The 21,143-nt window shown below is 40.5% G+C and overlaps 5 protein-coding genes across 9 annotated transcripts; 2 read left to right on the forward strand and 3 right to left on the reverse strand.

The window, feature by feature from the left end:
* The first annotated feature begins 1,073 nt into the window (after nt 1-1,073).
* Nucleotides 1,074-1,801, forward strand: LOC106118684 (probable 5-hydroxyisourate hydrolase R09H10.3). The gene is made up of 2 exons (XM_013313400.1): nt 1,074-1,370; nt 1,568-1,801. Exons 1-2 carry the CDS (start codon nt 1,116-1,118, stop codon nt 1,652-1,654), a joined length of 342 nt encoding a protein of 113 aa, XP_013168854.1. The 5' UTR covers nt 1,074-1,115; the 3' UTR covers nt 1,655-1,801.
* Nucleotides 1,802-2,790: 989 nt separating this feature from the next.
* On the reverse strand, nt 2,791-6,746 carry LOC106118648 (RNA-binding protein 5-A). 4 transcript variants are annotated; one of them, XR_001227930.1, is made up of 4 exons: nt 6,555-6,746; nt 4,233-6,431; nt 3,672-3,732; nt 2,793-3,077 (listed from the first exon to the last, which is right to left on the reverse strand). XR_001227930.1 is itself a non-coding variant. In XM_013313334.1 (3 exons), coding segments are annotated over exons 2-3 (2,193 nt in total). In that variant the 5' UTR covers nt 6,425-6,431; nt 6,555-6,746; the 3' UTR covers nt 3,252-3,731. The 4 variants fall into 4 exon arrangements, 2 of the variants coding, with proteins under 2 accessions (XP_013168788.1, XP_013168787.1); XR_001227929.1 differs by having other exon boundaries at nt 2,791-3,077; nt 3,672-6,431; XM_013313334.1 differs by lacking the exon at nt 2,793-3,077 and having other exon boundaries at nt 3,252-3,732.
* Nucleotides 6,747-7,244: 498 nt separating this feature from the next.
* Nucleotides 7,245-11,204, reverse strand: LOC106118721 (uncharacterized). The gene is made up of 6 exons (XM_013313468.1): nt 11,034-11,204; nt 10,489-10,605; nt 8,996-9,219; nt 8,752-8,898; nt 8,426-8,671; nt 7,245-8,324 (listed from the first exon to the last, which is right to left on the reverse strand). The coding sequence occupies exons 2-6, from the start codon at nt 10,493-10,495 to the stop codon at nt 8,187-8,189; spliced, it is 762 nt and encodes a 253-aa protein (XP_013168922.1). The 5' UTR covers nt 10,496-10,605; nt 11,034-11,204; the 3' UTR covers nt 7,245-8,186.
* Nucleotides 11,205-11,807: 603 nt separating this feature from the next.
* Nucleotides 11,808-14,826, reverse strand: LOC106118702 (esterase E4-like). Its single transcript, NM_001311976.1, is given in 11 exon segments — nt 11,808-11,996; nt 12,143-12,275; nt 12,367-12,476; nt 12,647-12,863; nt 12,955-13,123; nt 13,236-13,426; nt 13,521-13,706; nt 13,843-13,985; nt 14,211-14,350; nt 14,440-14,594; nt 14,739-14,826. Coding segments are annotated over 11 exon segments (1,704 nt in total). The 5' UTR covers nt 14,824-14,826; the 3' UTR covers nt 11,808-11,821.
* Nucleotides 14,827-18,083: 3,257 nt separating this feature from the next.
* Nucleotides 18,084-20,143, forward strand: LOC106118578 (uncharacterized). 2 transcript variants are annotated; one of them, XM_013313245.1, is made up of 3 exons: nt 18,084-18,240; nt 18,634-18,720; nt 19,087-20,143. In XM_013313245.1, exon 3 carries the CDS (start codon nt 19,117-19,119, stop codon nt 20,086-20,088), a length of 972 nt encoding a protein of 323 aa, XP_013168699.1. In that variant the 5' UTR covers nt 18,084-18,240; nt 18,634-18,720; nt 19,087-19,116; the 3' UTR covers nt 20,089-20,143. The 2 variants fall into 2 exon arrangements, with proteins under 2 accessions (XP_013168699.1, XP_013168698.1); XM_013313244.1 differs by having other exon boundaries at nt 18,085-18,240; nt 19,104-20,143.
* The last annotated feature ends 1,000 nt before the right edge of the window (nt 20,144-21,143 follow it).

Raw genomic sequence — 21,143 nt, forward strand, 5'->3', positions numbered from 1 at the left:
GAGCCATAAGCTATACGTTTTTGTATAAAATGTTTATTTGGTCTCATTAAATAAAATTAAAATATAAATAACAAGAACCTATTATATAGTATAATAGTATCGACCATCGCTATTTGTGGCCTTCTCCCTTGTATTTTAAGAAGAACAAACGACTGGAATTTTAGAGTCCAAACCAGCCAAATTTCAAATAAAAATTTTCGAACAGCTCTAAGTAAATTTCTCGCTATAGACGTTACTTGGCGCCACACTTCGCGCCATTTCTCGGCAGCCATAACAGCAGGCCGCGCGTGCCGCAGCAGACCTGCCCGCCAGCCGTTCCACTACGGCCGCGGCACACTGACCTTTATTTCGCCACAATTAATTAAATTTCACCATTTCATTAGGAAAATAATAAGATCTCATGATTTTGAATAACCATAATAAGCCGTAACCGTTAGAAATCATTTAGACTTAAACAGTAATAGGCAAATAAGTTTTATAAAGTAATTATAAAGACGACAATCGATTCAAATCCTAAAAGATTTTGTTCTTGAATCTCTTGATTAAGCGCTGGAAACTTTTGTAACTGATTATTTATGACCACAATCATATATTAACATCTATATTACATTTTTTTTAAATAAACAAAAAATGTATTTCACATCGTCAAGTCGTTATCATCTCCCGCCAAACCGCTGATACAGTAACCACGATATAATTACAAAGGTTAGTGCACACACTTTATATATCCTGTGATGTACCTATTTATTAGTTTTTCTATTAAGAACATAATAGTTTCATACGTCTAAACACAGAATCTTACAGTATTGTTTTAAAGATTTCGGAAAATGATAAAACTCAAATAATTTGCAATTTCTTTTAAAGTTATGGTCAAATATCCAGAGACCAGGAAGCGAAATCACTCGATTCAAAAATAAAGATAAGGTTTTTTAAGTCTCTTATTTATGTCAACCAAAAGAAAAGGCCTATAAACTTAAGATGAATGATGAAACAATTAAATCAATAAATTACGTAATCAATCGTGTAGCCCCACCCTAAGTCATTATCAGTAACATTTGACCTCGTTTATTAATGAGAGAGACATCGGCATTCTCAGTTATTTCTCACAAAGCGCGATGTCTCGTCCGGTGCTCTCCACGCACGTGCTGGACACGTCCACCGGCACTCCAGCGGTGGGCTTGTTTGTGGATCTGTACAAGAAACGCGACGAGTCGTGGACTCTGTGGCACAGTACAACGACATCTGGCGACGGGCGGGTACAATTTCCCTTCTCGCAGGACTCCATGGCGGCGGGCACTTACAAACTGAAGTTCAATGTCGAAGATTATTTTAAAAAGAACGATAAAGCTACTTTATATCCTTTTGTTGAGGTAGGTTTATGTTATAGTTGTTTATTTACTTATTATTATATGTTATAGTAATTATAATATTTGATATTTTAAGAAACTGGTGGAAACGCCATCGTATTTTAGGCCAAAAGTAGACACGTAAGTGATATAGCACTTAAGCAGTTGAAGAATAATAAAAAAAAACATTAGTGTAATATACTAAATTGTGTCGTACACAGATCGTGTTCAAGGTATCTGAGGGCGCGCACTACCACATCCCGCTGCTGCTCAGCCCCTACGGGTACACAACATACCGGGGTAGCTAAACTATTACAAGTCGTTTCAAATATCTTGCCGGCTCAATGTCATTTTCGCTTCTAAAATTAACTTTTGCGCAGCGACTCGCAATAAGTTAGTAGCCACACATCACCTAACCACAAAAACTTCCATATTAAAATTATATGTTTACATAATCTTGTTTTATTCTTTCTCTTTACTTAATAGATTCCTGACGATAAATAATACGAACTATTTCCATCAAAATGAGTTAATTTTTAGGAATCAAAATATTTTAGTAATTAAATTAAAAATAGTTTCTATATATACCAAATATTATCATCATCAGCTGAGTGTAAATCCCCACAGGGCTCGAAGCCTACCCTAAGTTAAGCGTGACTAGGTCCATATTCAACCGCGCGCGCCCAGTGCTGGTTGGTTGACTTCACACATATCTTTGACTTTCGTCTCAGATGTGTGCAGGTTGCATCACGATGTTTTCCTTCACAGTCAGAACGTCAGATAAATATACTTATGTAAATTGACATAAAAAACACATTTGTACATGGCGGGATTCGAACCCAGGACCTGCAGATATAGAATTGGGTTGGTTTAAAATAGAAAAAATAAAACGAGGTTTATATAAAATAGTATATAATAATTATGTATATACTTATGTTAAAGTAGCTTAGTCTACAATTTTAAACAATATTAACAAAATGAAGGTAAAAAAAATTACGACTTGGAGAATTTATTACAACTTTTCATTAATCTATAATTTTTTCGTGATAAATATTTAATAATGAGTTGTTTGAGACTAAAACATAATTTTACTCCTAACATGTGAATAATACTTAATAATATGCTGAAAGTTATTAAAATATCCTTAACAAATTGTTCTGACAACTATTTACTAGATAAAACTAAATATAATACAAAATTGAGTCTGCTCTTTCAATAAATATAAATGCGGTATGCATTTCATACAAACTACAACTTGCTACAAATGTTCATACTAAAATTCTATCAATATTTGAAGTGAAGTTTGCTTTCTTGTGTGTAGTCTTCCTTTCTGCTCTTTTGTTGGGAAATTATATAATAAATATTTAATATTCATTTGTTTTTGTTTCTATTCATAATAATTATATTATAAAAATGACCTCTATAATTGTCTTATTAGTTAAATAAATATCTAATAAAATTTTATTATTTTAACAACTAGTTGCTCATTTGCTCTAAAAAAAAACAAAACAAAAAATTTGTCTTTTATAATGGAATTCATTTAAGTTCACATCTTCATCAATCTAATTGAAATATAGGTACGGTTTGTGATGGAGGGAAAGTAAAAAAAAAACGAGAAAATTAGGTAATTCCTATTCCTGAGATATTGTACATGTGAAGAGAAATATCAACAGAGGATGTATTTTGTAAGAGAACTTTGTTTGGCACGGAGTCTGGTTGCTGGTGTTGACTCTGCAATGTAAATGGTCATAATTGTCAGTAAAACCATAGTAAATATAGAGTTGCACATGTCCCAATGTCACAAGCACTAATGTTATATCACAGTTTCAATCACAGATATTCTGTCCATGTCCTGTCTAAATGTTCCATGTTCACTAATTACTTGATGAATCTTCTTTTCTGTTACCTTTCTGTGTAAATTTACCTAAATATAGCTTAGCTACTGGAATATTGTAGAGCGGGATTTCATCGTCAACACACTTTAAAAAAAACATGATGTCATCTCTCACATTTCCTTCAAAAAAGTAAGAGACAATAATATGTTTTAATACAAGTGTCGTGACAATCAAATTACACTCATAGACTAATAAAAAAAAATCATCAGACTAAGAATATAAGGCACTCCTATAACATGCTGATATACAATGCATGTAGTTGTAGACAATGATTTTATAATTATTCATTCTGTACACCTAGAAAAAGTATATTATAGTATAGTATAGTATTCCTCGAAGTGGCATTTTGACAACAATATATTGATAGATAGATGTATGGACCTGTGGAAAAAAATGAATGAATAACACAAAGATATAAAGAAAAACTCACCGCGCAGTGAGGGCGCACGCCGTACGGCCGTTCTATCGTACGGCGCTTGCGGCCGCCACATCTAGTGTTGTGAAATGAGAATCAACACATTAGAAATGTTTGCAACATGTCGTCTCCGATGGAAACATCAAACCCAGCATTTTCATCATCAATCTTCATTGTCACTTACATAAAGATAATATTGTGTTTCACTTGATGATAACTTTCATGACAATACATAACATCCTAACATTTCATCATACAAAATATTGTAGACAAACTTTAAATACATGAGATGGTTGAGATGTTACAACATATTATGTTACTACTTATGTTATATTATACATTATTTTAATAAACATTTTAGAATTCACTATTTTCAACAACAACACAAATATGTCTAGCTTGTGTTCCAAACTAAATCCAACTATTACAAATTAAATTGTTCATTTATAAAACATTGTAACTGATTAAAATAATTGTACAAAGTAAAGAATTGATTTACTCCAAATCCACTGACCTCCAGAAATCCAACCTGCAAATAAACAGTTAACATTTAAATATTAAACCAATAAAACTCACCAATGATTTCCTTCCTCTTGACCGACAACTTCTTTGTAGCGAGCAATCATCAGCTTTTTCACAGTGTCTCTGTAGGTCTCCCCAGGTGTGGGGGTGTACACGCCGCGCTTCTGCCCCAGCCCCGCCAACTGGGGCCGTTGCTCCGCCTCTATGGGCGCTATCCTGCCCTGCTCTGTCTTGCCCAGCCCGCGGCCCTCCGACCAACCCATCTTTTGCAACATCTTGCCACCGATAGTGTCCACAACTGATGGAGGGGGATGTGACATGACTGGTGCATGCGAACTGTCAGAAGGTTCGTATCGCTTTCTAATAGGCGGCGGCTCATCCTCACCAAACTTCATCCTCCTCTCCGCCGCTCGGTCTCTGTACCCATTTGTTTGCGGCAGGAGATCATTCTTCTTGCGAAACTCCACCAAATTTTGTTTATGCAGGTCAGATAATGTTTTGTGTTTTGTTAGAACTTCCACGGATGGGAATTTACGTTTGCAAATAAGGCATGTCAGCTTGGCCCAATCAATGATACCTTCATCGCTTTCAAACAAACCGGGTTCAGTTTTTTTAACAAGAAATTCGTCAGTTGACACCGGAGGGGGTGATAGTTCCGGGACATGTGTCAAGGAGGGGCTGCTGCCCAGCACAGAGAAACCTATATCGGCTGAACCTTTACTGGCACCGGTATCTAAAGGTTGCTCCATTACATAATTGCTTCTAGCATTTTCTTTCTTTTGATTTAATGTTCTCGCCCATCGCTCCATATCTTTAGCAATCTTTTTAGCCACCTTCACTTTATCCTCCTTATCTTTCTTTTTCTTTTCCTCTGGCTCTTTTATAATAGTATTTTCTGTTGTGGCTTCCGGAGGGCTAGGCAGTTTTGGCTGGTCTGTGTTCTGCTGAGTTTGGGTGGCAGCAATATAAGTGGATGATGTTGCATCCCAGTACATGTACAAACTTAGCTGACTGTTATAAAAGTATTGGGTTGCACCATCATAGTACAAGCCTGTGGCAGGATCATAGTAATATCCAGATGTTTCATCATACATAAATGTTCTAACATCAGGTGCAGTGAACACAGTTTTGCCATCACCAGTAGGAATTTTAGTTGCCGCATTCATTTGTGAATTTGAAGACACAAATGCAGGTGCAGACACAGGCACCCAGGACATTTGCCGAGCCTGAGCAGCATTGATTGCAGACTGGGCCACTGCTGCTGCAGCGTTGACTCTGTCTGCTTCTGAGAGTGCTGACGATGATGGTGCATTATAGTTTGGCATTTGTGTATAATAAGATGAATAGTCTCCTGAAGTAGTTGGAACAGTTTTTGGTAGTTTAGGTGGCTCATTATAAAAAGTAATTAAGACTTCTTTACCATCTATTTCAAGAGGTGGGTTTAAAGACATCAGCTCCATGTGAGCAGCTGAGGATTGAGAGATAGAATTGAAATTGATATAAGCAAGGCATTTTGAAGCCCCTGTCAATGTCTCTCTTCCTATAGTAATACCTGCAATAGAATCTATAACTTGTCTTGAGCATCTCTCTTTCAATACCTCCAAAATCTTTTCTTCTGTTGTCAAAGCATCTAAACGTCTGAAAAGAAGTCTCTTTGTTATACCAGAGTTAGGATCGGAGCTGTTTCCTCTTTCGGAGTCGATACCGAGGATGGTACCTTCTGTGCGTTTCCCTTGACAGTTGCGACGGTAGCAGACCTGACGACGTTTGAAATTGTACGAGCCGCATTTACAGAACCAATCTCCGGCGGAGCCATTGGGACTTTGTCCGTCCTCATATTTAGTGTCGCCACTCTCGGCATTGCTTTCATGTCGGTTGATTGCGGAAGGGCTGTTGGATTCCGAATCGTGATTCGGTGAAATTTGTTTCTCACTGCTGATCTTAGGCGGCGAAGGCGGGGCCGGTATGTCACGCTCATCGAAGCGCCTCAGCGGCGAGCGGCGGCGCTCGCGATCGCGTTTCTCGAAGCGCTCCCGCCCGCGGAAGCGGTCCGCGTCGCGGTCGTAGCGGTCGCGGCGGTCCCGGTGTCGCTCGTACTCGTACCGCTCGCGGTGGCGGTCCCTCTGAGGCGAGTGCCGAGGGCTTGGGCTGCGCCTCTGCTCCCAGGCGGGCGTCCGCGGTCTATCATCCCAGCGAGCGTCGTGCTCGCCCCAGCGGGAGCCCCGCTCGTCCCTGCGCCACGACATCGCTTGCCTGTGAACATCATCCGCATCGTGAAACAGATGTACTCACATACCCGATGCAGACGATCCTTCGTCGATGAAATGTGGCAAACCCGTTGAACAATGAACATCCCTCTTCCTATATACTGTTTACCTGCTGTAAGAAACTCGGATTCAATGTACTTGTGATCTGTCGACTGATTTGTCGCTTAAAATTGAAGGTTTGAATAAATCTATTCCACAATTATTATTCCCTTCTGAGTAATCTACGTTTAATCAAAGATTTAGAAGGGAAGACAAACACGCCATTTTTCTTTTCTCAATCAATTTCAAATAGCATAGATTAAAAACGCTAGCAGATTATATAATTGTCATTAAAAGCACAGAGCATATTATGTATCTATGGTATTAATCTCTACATATTTATATACTCTTCGCTCTACATGGTTTTTATGCATAATGGATAGTCGGGTAATTTGGGTCTATTTGATTTTCACCATTTTGACGCTGAAGGTAGCGGTGGCGATGACTCGCACGTCGAACTAAAATTCAAGATAGAATTTGTATCCCTTTACACAAACTGCGGCGTAGTGCTTTATTGCAAATAAAAGTGAGCTTTATACGACTGAAGCAAATTTTAATTTTTACTTTTCATGTTCTTCTACGCTTGCTTATTCATTGCTTTTTTTCTTCTAACGTTTGTCACAGACCTCTGGAAACCTAAATTTTTAAATAAAACTCTTTTGGATAATTGATTATCGGTAAAATGGTCTTTTAACCAATAAGTAGTGAATTTATTTACGCCAAGTTTTATTAATAACGGTATTTGAAATGAAAATAATAATTTAAAATGAGTTTCTATATTTTACACATTCTTGAACACCTAAATACATATCGTTTAATCTACGGTTCTTATTCTAAGTATTTCGTTACCTTGTAAGAATAAATAATAGACATAAATGAGAAAAAACGCATAGCTAGAGTAATTCTTACTACTATTACAATGAAAGCATTACATAAGGATATATACCTACATATTTCTAAATAAATGCACATAAAATATTATTATAAAATTTTTTATCACAAACGTAATTAAAATATTGTTAATTGAGGATTAAATAAAATCAAAAACGGTAGCGCACAACTACAAATTATGCAATTGATTGCAAAGATTAGATATTTGTTATTATACCATAGTTTCTTTGAGAAACTTTTACGATGAAATAAATAATTTAAAATAATTGTCATATATGTCGTATTATAATTATTATATACAAAAATAAAAAATATATTAGACATTATATGATTGTAAATGTTTGAAACTTGTAACAAATATTATAGGTTTTAGGTGAAATTAAATTAAATATCTGGCAATTTTTACAATGAGAGTACTTTTCTAATATTTACGCAATAATCAATACAATTCTCTATTTAAAAGTAAATGCAATGAATAGGTAAACGTCATACGAATAAATAACAGCATTAACTAAAAAATGGCTAAGAATCATGTTGTAAATATTAGGAGCACGCAGAATGTTTGCCGCTGACACCGCGCTCGTCCGCTCGGCACCGGCATCTACAGCGTGACGTCATCACGCCATCGACAACGTTTCTGCGCACGAGTAATACATAATGACACCCATTTTATAATTATGACATTATAGCGTCTGCAGCCACCAGCACGCGTCACAGGACATAATGTGATGGTTCTAGGATACAGGTGCTGCCTGTTGCTGGTGTCGGGGCCAGATGTCGGGGGCAGACGTCGGGGCAGGCGGCGCGGCGTCTAGTCGGTCCTGCCGGTGAGCAGATGTTCGCGCAGTGTGCAGATCTCGCGCTCGATGTTCTCGCGCGCCGCCGCCTCGAAGCACTCGAACTCCTCCGTGTGGAACAACTTGGGAATCTGCGAGAACTGGTTCAACACCTGCACATACACCGATTCGTTAATTTAGAAAGATAATTGTGTACGATATTAATTCTGAATCGGCAAGAGGAGAATGATTTTTGTCGAGGATGCGGCGATACCTTGATGCGCAGCTCGACGTAGTTGTGATGCGTGAGCTTGGAGTACTCGGCGCGCACGAGCTTGGCGTGCGCGTCGTACTCCTCGCGCGAGGCGGCCAGCACGGCCAGCTCGCAGTCCCCGAACAGCTGCAGGTCCCGCAGCGACACCTCCTGACCGTACCGCGCGCACTCCCCGCTGCAGCCGCGCCGCGCCGCCGCCGCCGCGTCGTCCGTCAGCAGCGCCAGCACGTACCCCGTCACCTCCTGCTGCAATACGCCGCGCCGTCAGCTCAGCACCCGTCACACCCCGCACACCCCGCTCACACCGCACACACCCCCGCACTCACCGACTCCGGATGCGACTTGAGCAGGTCGGCCAGCAAGCGCACGGTCAGCTCGGAGGGCGTGTGGCGCAGCACCAACGCCAGCTTGAAGGCCGCCGGCTGCGCCACGTCCCTCATGCCCTTCGACAGCAGGTTGTGCCACACGCCCGCCTGCGCACCTCGAGAGCGTCACGTAAAACAGGGACAGTAAAGAGACTGTAAAATTGATGCGTGTGACACACTGCGACAGTGCGTAGAGAATAGAGACCTGGTAGGCGACGCAGTTGCTGATGGAGTGCCACACGGAGTCCGGCGGCGAGGCGTCGACCACTTTCTGCCAGGCCTCGTCGGTGGCGGAGGGCGTTGTGGGCGCGGCGTGCGCTGAGTGCGCTGTGGGCGCAGTGGGCGCGGTGGGCGCGGCGGATGGGCACAGCACGGCGCAGGCCAGCCGCCACGTGCGCGCCGCCGCGCAGCCCTCGCTCTCCCCCGACACTGAAACACAACACCAATATTGTAAAATACAAACATCAACAAACACGACAGCATCCGAAGCAAATAATATTTTGTTCTTGCTGTTTTCCTCATACTGACTGAGTCCCCTGTGTTGCAGCAGATTAAGATCTTAAAGAATAAGATAAGAAATTAATAAGAAGTAAGCTGTATGTTAATAACATTATAAATGTGATAATTTGGATAGAGGTTCGTTACTGCAAATCTTCAAAACCCCCCAAAAAAAATTACTACTACTAATTTAATTACTTTTGTGAGTACTAATTACTAACTTTTTTATAGGCAGGCGAAGTCGCGAGCAAAAGCTATAGACTATGAGGAAAAACACGAAAACAAATGACTAAGTAATGAGACAAGATAACAATCCTCGAAGAATTTTAAAGAAATAAAACATAATTGAAAGTTCGTCCTGCGTCTGTATATTATTTTTAATGAATATCGACATAAGTCGTAATGTATTCTAGAACGTACGTATATCCAAGGAGTAAGGTTCATATGGCAAATAAACTATACTACTTGAACGACATCGATATATTTTAGATGCTAACACAATAATAATAAAGTTTAAAATTCATGCAAACATCACTTTATTCGATCGATTGCATTAAACATGATATGTTAATATATATTCTATTGTAGTCTGTATTCAGTTGGAATAAAGAATATTATCGATTGAATATTCGCTCAATGACATGTTTACCATGCACCGCGTCCCGCGTTACGATACCAACTTTCTGCGCCGCTCTCCGCCGACGCGACGACGAGATGACGTACGAAAATAATAAAATTGAGCCACCAAGGCTAACAAATAACAATACTTACAGCTATAAATAATAAATATGATATGTTCTACCGACTGATCAAGTAGGTACATTGCATGAAATGGAAATTGTAATTTTATTTGTAGTGGCGCGACCGCGGTTGCTCTACAAAACAATAGAGGAACGCATTGTCAAATTCTTGTTGTCGCAAAACAACGGCAATTTGTTTGATAATAATAGCGCAATAATCACAAAAATGGTTTGCGAAATAATCGTAACATGTTACTACTGTAATTTATGTCGTCGATGTCACACTGAGTGTGATATCTGAATATGCAAGCAAAGTATTATAACAAAAAGCCATCAGACATTTCGCATCAGCTGACAATAACTATGATAAAACACAACGTTAAAATAAAATGAAAATCATTTTAAATGTAAACACTGGCAACTTTATAAAAAAAGGACAATAAAAAACATTAACAATCACCTCCCATTTCCGGTATTAGCGCTCCCAGGGGCGTTCAGTGGCGGAGAGTGCGGGTCGCAGCAGACACCGGGGCAGGGGCGCTCGCTAAAGAGCACGGGTCGCAGCGCGTGACGTCACCTACCACATAACAACATTATTGAGCAACTTCAATAAGCCATCGTCGTTGGGTTTGTGTCGTGCACTTCACACGAGCACGAAACTTCCTTTACAATGACAATCTCCACATCCAGTATAATCAGCGGCAAATTTGAACAAAATGACAAAGTACAGTGCGACAAACATTAAATTAAATTAAAACATTAACTTTGGAACAAGTAGAGAAAAAAATCTTAGCGTAAAGGTCACGAAATTACAAAGCTAAAAGGAAAACATGAAGACAGTATTAATTGTCCGTTTAGTTACTAACAGATAAAATATAATTATGGAGATTGAATATAAAGCGTAATGAAGATGTAGATTGTTCGGGAGCAAGAGAAAACAAGGACGAGGCGCTATTGCTTGTGTTACGTACGTTATTAATAAATAAAAATAGAATCGATACGTACGTAGCGGGTCACGGTTTTCTCCGCTAATTTATGAAATTATATTATTGTAGAGCTGTGGCAACGCGCAACTCAGGACGCGGGGCGCTGCGGGGCGCGCGGACTGCGAGTGTCATGGCGGCGGCGCGATCGCTGCCCGGCCAGTGATGCCCTGCACAGTACCGCTCACATGCCACCATATCGATGTTATACTTGCTTCTCCTTAACACATCCAGTTAATGCGGAGAAGCAGAATCCTAGCGGTATATTGCATTACAAATACACAACGTTCTTATGTAAATGATGTAAAAACACAGGTGGCATACAATATCTTGGTAGAAAAATATGATAAATTGCTATTTAAGACATCAATTGTATGGAATGATGTAGGCAATTTACTCTGACGAGTCGAAGATATTTTTAATAAAATTTACTTTTCAGATTGTATTTTTCTTTATCGATATAATAAAATACATCACTACTAACTAAGGGCGAGAATGTGAATTTGACGCATGCGTTAGGGCGAGTTGTAGGACTTTCGTTCTTATTACACAACAAAACAAATTATATTTTATGTCTAAGACGATAAAGTAAATTTTTCTTTATGTAACATCGAAGATAGAATCAATTGATCGAGCGATAAGATATATGATTTGTACGAAAATTATATTATTATACATATTAAATTTAACAGAAAAAAAGTTGCTTTACTATAAATAATAGTTTAATCTGAGATAGTGTGAAAAAAGATACAATTAGTTTTTAATAATTTGTTTATTATTCAACGTAACTAATTATGATACAAATAACAATCAATATTTAGTAGGGTAAAGCTCCTCCCAGACTTTGAGCCGCTCTTCCTTGAGGTTGGAGCGGATGGAGAGCGTCCTGTCTATCCTGAGGTAGTTGCGCTTGTCAGGCGTCATGGCGGGCCAGTGCAGCCCGCTCAACTCGGGCAGATCCAAACCTCCGTATGCGTTCGGGTCTCTATAACAAAGTAATCCCATTAAATGCTCCAGTTTCATTACATCTTATGTTAATGGTCGTAAGTGTTTGGCGTATACACGGTACATGTGCAGTAAATGACTAAAAATAGATTAACGGTGAAAAGGGCGATGTTATGTTGTGCATACCCTGTCTTTGCGAATGTGTACCAAATTGCGGTCATCTTGTCGACGACGTCAGCGTCCGGGCCGGTGGCGGGCACGTCCGGGAACCGGTAGCGCAGTGAGAACAGGTAGATCAAGTCATCGTGGTGCGCCGCGCCTGACACAATCATACAAGCAAATAATAATACCACACCACACATTGCTAGTTTAATAAGTAGGAGTGTACTTAACATCAAATAGAAGCTCACCTGTGGGCTTGTTGGTGACGGGGTCCTCGTAGTGGCTGTGGTTGCCGACGTACGCGAATTCGTAGTAGTACACGGGATAAGGGGAGTGTCGGCACATCAGGTTGGCCATCCTAAATGATAATAATTTATGTAAATCGAAACTTAACAAAAGGAAAAAGGTCTCGTAGCCATCTTATTCGTGTAATGTTCCTAGTATTATAATTACAGGCATGTGTTCAGAATTGATGATGATCTTCCTGGTATCTCTCTATCTATAAAATAGATTCTTGTTTATGCTAACCTGTGTACCGGGAAGCTCTCGATGGCGTCACCGTACAGGTATCCGAGGGCTTTGGCGGTGGCGGTGTCGTTAACCAACGTTCTGTTCCCGAAGTACTCCTGACGCAGCCGGTTGACCTTTGGTGTTGCGCCTTCCCGCGGGACCTGCAGCGAAATGGGTGCTATTCGCTCCCATTCCTTGTTCATTCCGTCCAACAGAGTCTGATTGTTCAATATAGCTAAAAAAAAGGATTACACGTTTGAATCTTAAAAAACAATTTGGTTGTAGCATTTATACAATTTGAAGTGACATGAATTGTGAATACGCACTGAAGGCCTTCCAGAAGAACTCGTCTGTAGTCTGGCTGATGATGTGCGGCACAGCGTGCATCCTGCCTTTGCGGATGGCAACGGATGGCTCGATAGCCAAGAATCGCTCCTGACCCACATCCGGTTCGATCACGGGCCACCAGATAGCCACCGGGTCGAAACCGAACTCCTGTTCATGTAATAAACTTCTTTTATTGGAGAAATCTCTTGTGATAACCAATTGTACTAATTTAACATTTGCTTTTATAGATTGTTGAAATAATTTTTCAATGCTTGCTTACGTAGAATCCATTCAAAGAATCTCCGAGCTCCTTCCACGGCTTGGTCTTGAGGCAGTCGACCATTACCCTGTTAGGGGACGTGGGGCAGCCGACGAGCTCGGCCTGCCGCCGGGCCAGGGGCAAAAGGTCGGTGGGCGTTGGCCCGGGGACTATGGGCGACCCGCTCATTGATATTCCGCGGTGGAATAGACCTACGACATAATACACAAATAAAAGTCAAACATTATTAATACTTACAGGTTAGGAACGTTCTGTTTGCTTTGTTTGCAAACCTAATAAACTAACCCTTAGACATTGGTGAGATCATGTGCAGCATGACGCTGATGGAGCCCGCGCTGCAGCCGGTAATGGTTACTAGGTCGGGGTCGCCGCCGAACGCAGCGATGTTGCGACGCACCCAGCGCAGCGCCGCCACCTGGTCCTTGAACCCGTTGTTGCCCGGTGCCACCTCGTCGCCTGTACTCAGGAAACCTGACCCAGGATACTTGCAGTTAAAAGACACGTCGTCAAACAACTTCCCTTGACGTATACATTTATTTATCTTTTATGCGAAGATATCAAAGAGATTTCCGAGTAGAGTAAAGTTACTAGTTTTCGTAATACCTACCTAATGTGCCGAGGCGGTAGTTGATGGTAACGAGGACGATGTCGCGGTCGAGCAAGTAGTGCGGGCCCGCCACGTCTCCGCGACCAGAGAACGCGTAGAAACCACCCGCGTGGATGTAGAACACCACTGGCAGGGGCTCCTTGCTGCAAATAAGATCGACAATTCAGTTGAGTTAACAATCAACAACCTTTCCTCTTGACATCTCAATCCTCCTTACTCCCTTTATGCTACTTTAGTATTTGGTGTTCATCCTTCATAAAATAGAAACAAGCAGGAGAAAGTGGTGCCTCCTTAGCTAGCATCCTAACGAATGGTACGAAGCGGTCCTCCTTATATAAGTCACGTAGGAAGCACAGTTACACATATACCTCTTATGGCTAGGCGTGTAGATATTGATGCGCAGGCAGTCCTCGTCCAGGTAGTAGCCGGGCGGCGCGGGCAGCGGGCACGCAGGGCCCTCCTGCGTAGCGTCCACTACTCCCTCGTATTTCTCAATCATTCTCGGTGGCTAATGAACATATCATTATATTATAAAAATTGCTCATTCAATTATTTATTTATACGCTCATTTTTGGACTCAAATGTAGTCTCACTTACTTGAAATCGTAGAGCACCGACAGGAGGCTCGGCATACCGGATGCCTCGGTAGGCCTCAAAGGCCCGCCCCCTCCTTGTCTGCATCATGGATCCTCGGATAGCGCCCGACGGGGTCATCGCTACAGGATTTTCACTGGTCCCTAACACTGGCCCCCCTGTAGCAAGTTGTTATTACGAGTAAAGAAATAACACAGTGCTTCGTCCATTATTAACATTTAATTTTCATTTAAACATAGCAAGATCCACTAAATAGAAAAATTCACAACAGTTTTATTTATTTTAGTTGTAATATTGCTGACCTGTGTGTGGGCTGTGCTTATGGGTATGTCCATGATGGTGGTCATGGTCCGCCCCTGCGCTGAGGCATGTCGCCAGCGCGCACATCACTAGCAGCGCACGTCGGAACATCGCGCGAGTCGTCATTACAATGGCGGACAGGACGCGCGCCCACCTTATATACGATGTATATTTTTTAACAATTTTTCCTGAAACTTGAATCGTGTTTTTTCTTTTGTTGTGAGTTAAGATGACGAATATATTAGCAGTAGACACGATTAATTGTTTACACCTAGTTCAGTATAAAAACTGAAAGATATGATTCTTGCATATATTTGTAATCACTTATATTATTGTGCTATATTTCTAAGTAAGTTTATATTTAAAGGTCAGCGTTTGATAACATACATCCATTTTCTCCTTATTTGTTTTCAAAGATTATGTTTATTTAATTAAGAAGGAAAGCAATTGATCTTTAAAGGAAAGGTCTAGGATATATTAAACTGTTTAAAACCTACATAAACACATCATATTATTATACGTAAATGGTTTTTAACACAATCAAGATACTACAATGCGTTTTTCTGCAAGGTTGTACATCTACATGACAAATATACCAACTATCTCATAGAATAACAATATTAAATAACATATATTTGTAATGCGCTGCTTGAATATCGACTACCGCAATATATTTACTTCTCACGAACTCTCAATCCCTTTATAATCTAATTGTAGAGCTATCAGTTTAGTCATTTCTCTACATCATGAATTTATTTAAAAAACAAATTTAAATACTTGGAGTTGTGATCACTCCCTAACCTATTAAAATTAGTTTCTTTATAGTAGTTATAACTACTTTATTTTAGTTGTAAAAAGATATTTTATTACGAAATAACATTATTTAGAAGATGTAATGTGTAATGTAGGTTTTCCAGCCTCATTGTCCACTGAGTCATGGGTTAAGAGTTCTAATCCTAGCCGCAAAGGTATTGTTCTTTTCAAATATCTTGGCGGCCGTAGGTTATCGGCGCGTTGCGCATTGCCATCCTCCCTCATCTTGCTACGCCCTTGTGAAAATTCTATGGATGTGGTTGGAAGGCACAGAGCAGCGCGCCGATAACCTTGGGCCGCCAAAATATTTGAAAAGAACTATAACACCTTACTGTTTTGTTATTCATCGCACTGTCCTCATATAAACAAACAAGCTCCTTTCATAATATACATCTATGTTATCATAATATACAGAGCGAAGTGATAATTTATCCTTCCATCTGGAGATCATTCTCCAATACGAGTATATGAGTTGAATAACTAAATTTACTTTTTCAGTTTTTCTGCGCAGTTTACTGTAGTACTGTCTTGTATAACAGACAAAGGCATTTTGTAATTATGAGTAAGGAATGTTATCAGTATTGTAGTCACATAAAAACAACATTTATTTACTATCTTTGCAGACGATGAGGTATAGCTTTGGCTCGCGAATGCTCTTGCCTTGAGCCCAATAAGGCTATCAATAACCTGTATGTATTCGTGTATGGTCACATCACATGCGTCTGTGTCGTACTCTATAGATTAATTATTATCATACACCTGAGTTCAACGGACCCATAATTGTTAATGAAAATATGTTTTTAAAAACACAGGCCTGTCGAGCTGTGTTTAATAGGCTATTCAAGTAAGATAAAAGCGATAAAAAAATCGTATTTAAATAAGGACTGTTTCTTAGTTTGTTGTCGGGTTATTCTCATAACTAGTTAATTTATCATAAATAGAGCAAAGCTGTTATATCATAGGGCAAGATAAAGATAATGACTTAAATTGCAAATGGACAAGGAAAATACAGTTGTGTGGCGGGAAAACCAGCCGGCCCGAGCGGCGGCCACGCGTACCCCCCGCACACCCCGCCCATTGCCTGCGACGCACCGCGCATGCGTCATCCGCCATGTTGACAAACACAAACATAGACCCACGCCGTCTGACACATATCGATCTGAGCTTCGCAGACAAGCAAATATTATATTTAATTACTATTTGAAGCTGCGATCCTTTTAAGACAGTAAATAAATGAAATGTAAAAACAATGTCTACTTCGCAAATACTCATGTGACAGGTTTATTTTCGCGATCCACGGTGTATTTAGTACACATCTTTTGCAAGAAAAACGAATAATATTAAAATATGTAGTCACCGGTGTATATGAGGTTGTCTATTGTTGCCTATGCCTTGGAATTCTTACAATAATTGTATTGGTCGCGCATTTTGGTATGACTGAGTTCGGAATAACTGCATCTGTACTTAATATCAAGTGGCATTGCATTATTTAAGATCGTACAAACGTCTATATTAAGTAAACAAAGAAACGTACAATCGAATTTAGAACAATCATTTTTTGAAATCTGATACGAATAAAGAAAATTGTTACCAAGAGATAGCTCTGTTTAAGTTATTTAACACTAGACAACGGTAAATTTATTATCGATATTTTTAAATATACTGCCATCTAGTGGGTAATAACGATAAGTAAGTTACTGATTACCATTGCTAGATGGCGCGTTAAACTCAACTCCGTGTCTATAATATCCTAATAAATGTTTCCTTTTTTATTACAAATATGGATTTTTTACGTTCAAAAATGTCTAGATAAAGCAGCAACACAGCGGTATAACAATATTTATTTTTGGGGTTATGAATATTTAGAACTGTGAACTAGAATTTTTGCGGTACATGTCGATCAAACATGGTTATAAAAACAAATCTGATATACTGATAATCACTTCTTTCAGTTCGATTTGACGGCAGCGGATGTTGTGTTTGGTCGCAGCTCTGGCGTCAGCATCTCCGCACGGCGGAAGGTGGCGGGAGGTGGCGGGAGGTGACCGGACCTTATCTAACACTAAACATTGTCACTAAACAACGTGACTGAGAACAGGGCCGGACTGGACGGTGTGCGGCAACCACTACACTGGTGGAACTAATAATATTATAGTTGTTACACTATTTTTTTAACGATTTTTGTGGTTGTTTTCTTACAACGCTCTTAAAAAATATAAGACTATAATTTCCAAGGAAAAATAAGATAGATAGAACCACAAATCATGATCATAAATCTTTTACTGTTCATTTTATAAGATAGCTTTAGCCCGCGATTATCCGTGCGGAATTAAAAAAATACTTTATTTGTAGCCTTTGTATTATTCCAGACTCTCTATATCTGTGTCAAATTTCATCAAGATCGTAGTAACAAACATCCATCCAAACATTAGCATTTATAATATTAGTATGATTATAGTGCAAGGTGTTGGAAGTGTAAAGCCAGGTGCGCGGTGTCCGTGCCTGCGGCCGGTGCAGCGAGCACGAGCCCCGCGTGTTTACAAACAGCGCGGAGCACGCCGCAGCCGCCGCCGCGTCCTGCAACACAACACACACAAACACGGTGGCTGCAGCACTCGACCACTCGCCCCCGCAACACTGCGCTGCACCACGCCTGGGTTCACCACATTTTATTCGTGTCGCATCGCTGAGGTAAACCGCAGTCATTATTATATTACAACCGCTCTCAGAGTTGTTAATTGCTTATTAAGGGAGACACATAATGCAAATTTTTCATACTAAATGAACACTAAAACAGACACCACATGAGAATTGCAGACTTAACGTAAGCAAAACAAATGAAGATTACACACAAACGTGCAAGTGTTTGTCTTCTTTTAATCTCCTTACATTCTTTTTCTTTTGTATTAAATCGACCGAGAAGCTACAACTGGACATGTTACAACAGCTACGGTGTTGTTCTTTTATTGATCCGAAGTCTCAACTTGGTAGGAAACAATACTGAGCTGCTCTTCAATTCGGTATAAAGTATACCGACAAGGTATGTGTATTTATTTTGGTTATAGATGTAACTTCTGATTGCAGAGACTCCACATTCATGAAGATCATCAGCAATTTGTATTCTATGCACGGACACGACTGCACGTAGTCTTTACAAGCAAATCGGATCTGGTAAGATGTTAATTATTAAATAAGTAGTCAGATAAATTTAGTGCTCAGTAATGTTAATATGGTATCTTTCGTGTACAAAGTAAAACTCACTCACTTTCTACAGTATGATACATGTACCTCTACTGACACATATATGTAAAAGAGTACATCTGTTATGTAGAGATTATATTTTGAACATCTTTTACATTTAACAAAGAGACGTATCATAACATGCGTCTAATGTTTGGTAAATTGTTATTCAAATATTTTGACAACATTGTGACCATACAATGAGTTAGGCAAGTATATAAATGTCTCCAGCGCGCCGCCTGACGTAACTGCAGCCCGCCCTGCCGGCCGCCGCGCACTCGCTGCACTCACACTTAGCAAATTGAATTTCACAGACAAATCAGAACCATGCAAGTGTGGAGAGCTCCGACGGCTCTGCACGTGCTGGTGGTACTGGCGTGCGCGCTGCTCTGCCGCGCCAAGATATTGCGCAACAACGCGCTCATGAACAAGATGATGTCGCAGTTCCAGCGCGACAACAGCAATAACCTGTCGCTGGAGCCGGTGGTGATGCAGGCGAGCCAAGTGGTGCAGGCGACGCCGGCGGGCGGCGCGCATGTTTTGGCGGTCATGCAGTCCGTGCTCTGCAAGAATTTCCCCAGCATTCCCTGCCGGCTTATCACGCAGGACCGCACGCTCAGCCGCCTCATAGAGAAGTCCATTCAGCAGATCAACTACAAGAAGCTTTCGCTCGAGAAGACGACGCAGCCCGACAACCGCAGGACCGAGTACCCCCTCATCAACAGTGAGGATCTATCGAATTTTCTCCAGGTCCAGAACACTGGCTACTTCGATAACGGCGAGACGAGGCGGAGACGCAAGAAACAGAAGCTCAAGACCGAGCGTATAAACTGGTCGAAGGAGAAGGGAAAGAAGTCGAGCAAACAGAACAAGCGCACGTCGGTGTTCGGGCGCAAGAAGCTGCGCAAGTTCTACCCGCACAAGGTGAAGTACAAGGACAAGACGCACAGCGCCCAACTCGAATTCCGAGGAGAGTACTCGGGCGAGCGCGGGGAGCGGGGCGAGCGGGGAGCGCGCGGGGAGCGGGGCTCGCTGTCGGTGGAGCTGCCGGCGGGGGCGCTGGCGCCGTCGCAGCAGCACTACGCGTACAAGCGCGAGCCCGCCGCGCCCGCCGTCTGGCGCATCGACTACGCCAAGCACGGCGGGCCCAGCCTCAACCTGCTCGGCTCCCTCACAAAGACGCAGGGCGGCGGAGCTGGCGCGGGCGGCGGGGAGGAGCAGGGACGTAAGGACGTGTTGCACCCCGACGTCTACATCAAGAAGAACTTCATTAGAAAGAACTCCGAGCTGGTGGACTAAGGCCGGCTACTAACTTAGACACTAGACGACAGGGACCTCGGGCCTCTACTCTGTAACAAATACATTTCGTAATAACATTTTATTGAACTTTTTTTTTATAATAATATTGTGTTACAGCTTAACTGTATAAAATATACTTACTTTAAAATATATCCCCATTACAAATAAATATGTAAAGATATGTAATCTACGCTTAGGTTTATTAAGCTGAGTGCCTTCAAGTTATTGTATTAAAAACATAAAGCAAATATATGTTGGCAAAAGTGAAGAAAAATTTATAACGAGATAAGTGCTTATTTAGGCTAGTCGCGCGAGTCTTCCTACGCGCAGCTCATAACTAACTAGTTCAAAAATAATAAAAAACTAAGCCATTGACTTCTGACTCCACTCAGATCAGACTGACGAAGCAATGAACGAGGTGGTAAGTAGTCGTCTTCATATTTCTATAAAGTTATATACAACATGTAGTCGAAGGGCATCTGAGCCTCGGGATTTGAACACAAACAGTATATAATCGTACCTGTATAAAAATAATTCTATAAAATCACGTAAAATAAAAATAAAATAATTCAATACAATTTAATTTTGTTTTAGCGCCATCTATTACGAAATAAAAAGAACTGAATATGTTAAAACTCATAAAACTAAACGAAATATTTTTTAAGTTATATTTCCAAATAATGATAATATAGAAACCGTCGCAAGCTCTTCCAACGCACCTGTTTTGATAGTTTTAATAGTGGCTAACATTTAACATTTAAAGTTTTGGCTTGTATTTTTATAAAAAATTTTACTTAATGCCACCTAGTGTCATAAAGCTGAAAAAAAGGTACAAAAAAAATTAAACGAACTTAAATAAAAGGAAACCCCATCTATTGGCGGATAGCAATAACATTGCGTCCATATCAGAATGAGTTGTTTTAGATTTTACTGACATCTAGTATCCGATGGCATATTAACAAACCAACTGTTATCGCTGCTCAAAACTGGATGGCGCTGTAAAGGCCACTGGATAATAAAAATTACCGAATTGTGGAAAAAGGATAGATAAAAAA

Source organism: Papilio xuthus, unplaced genomic scaffold (genome assembly GCF_000836235.2).
Source record: "Papilio xuthus unplaced genomic scaffold, Pxut_1.1 DF827570.1, whole genome shotgun sequence".
Taxonomy (NCBI): domain Eukaryota; kingdom Metazoa; phylum Arthropoda; class Insecta; order Lepidoptera; family Papilionidae; genus Papilio; species Papilio xuthus.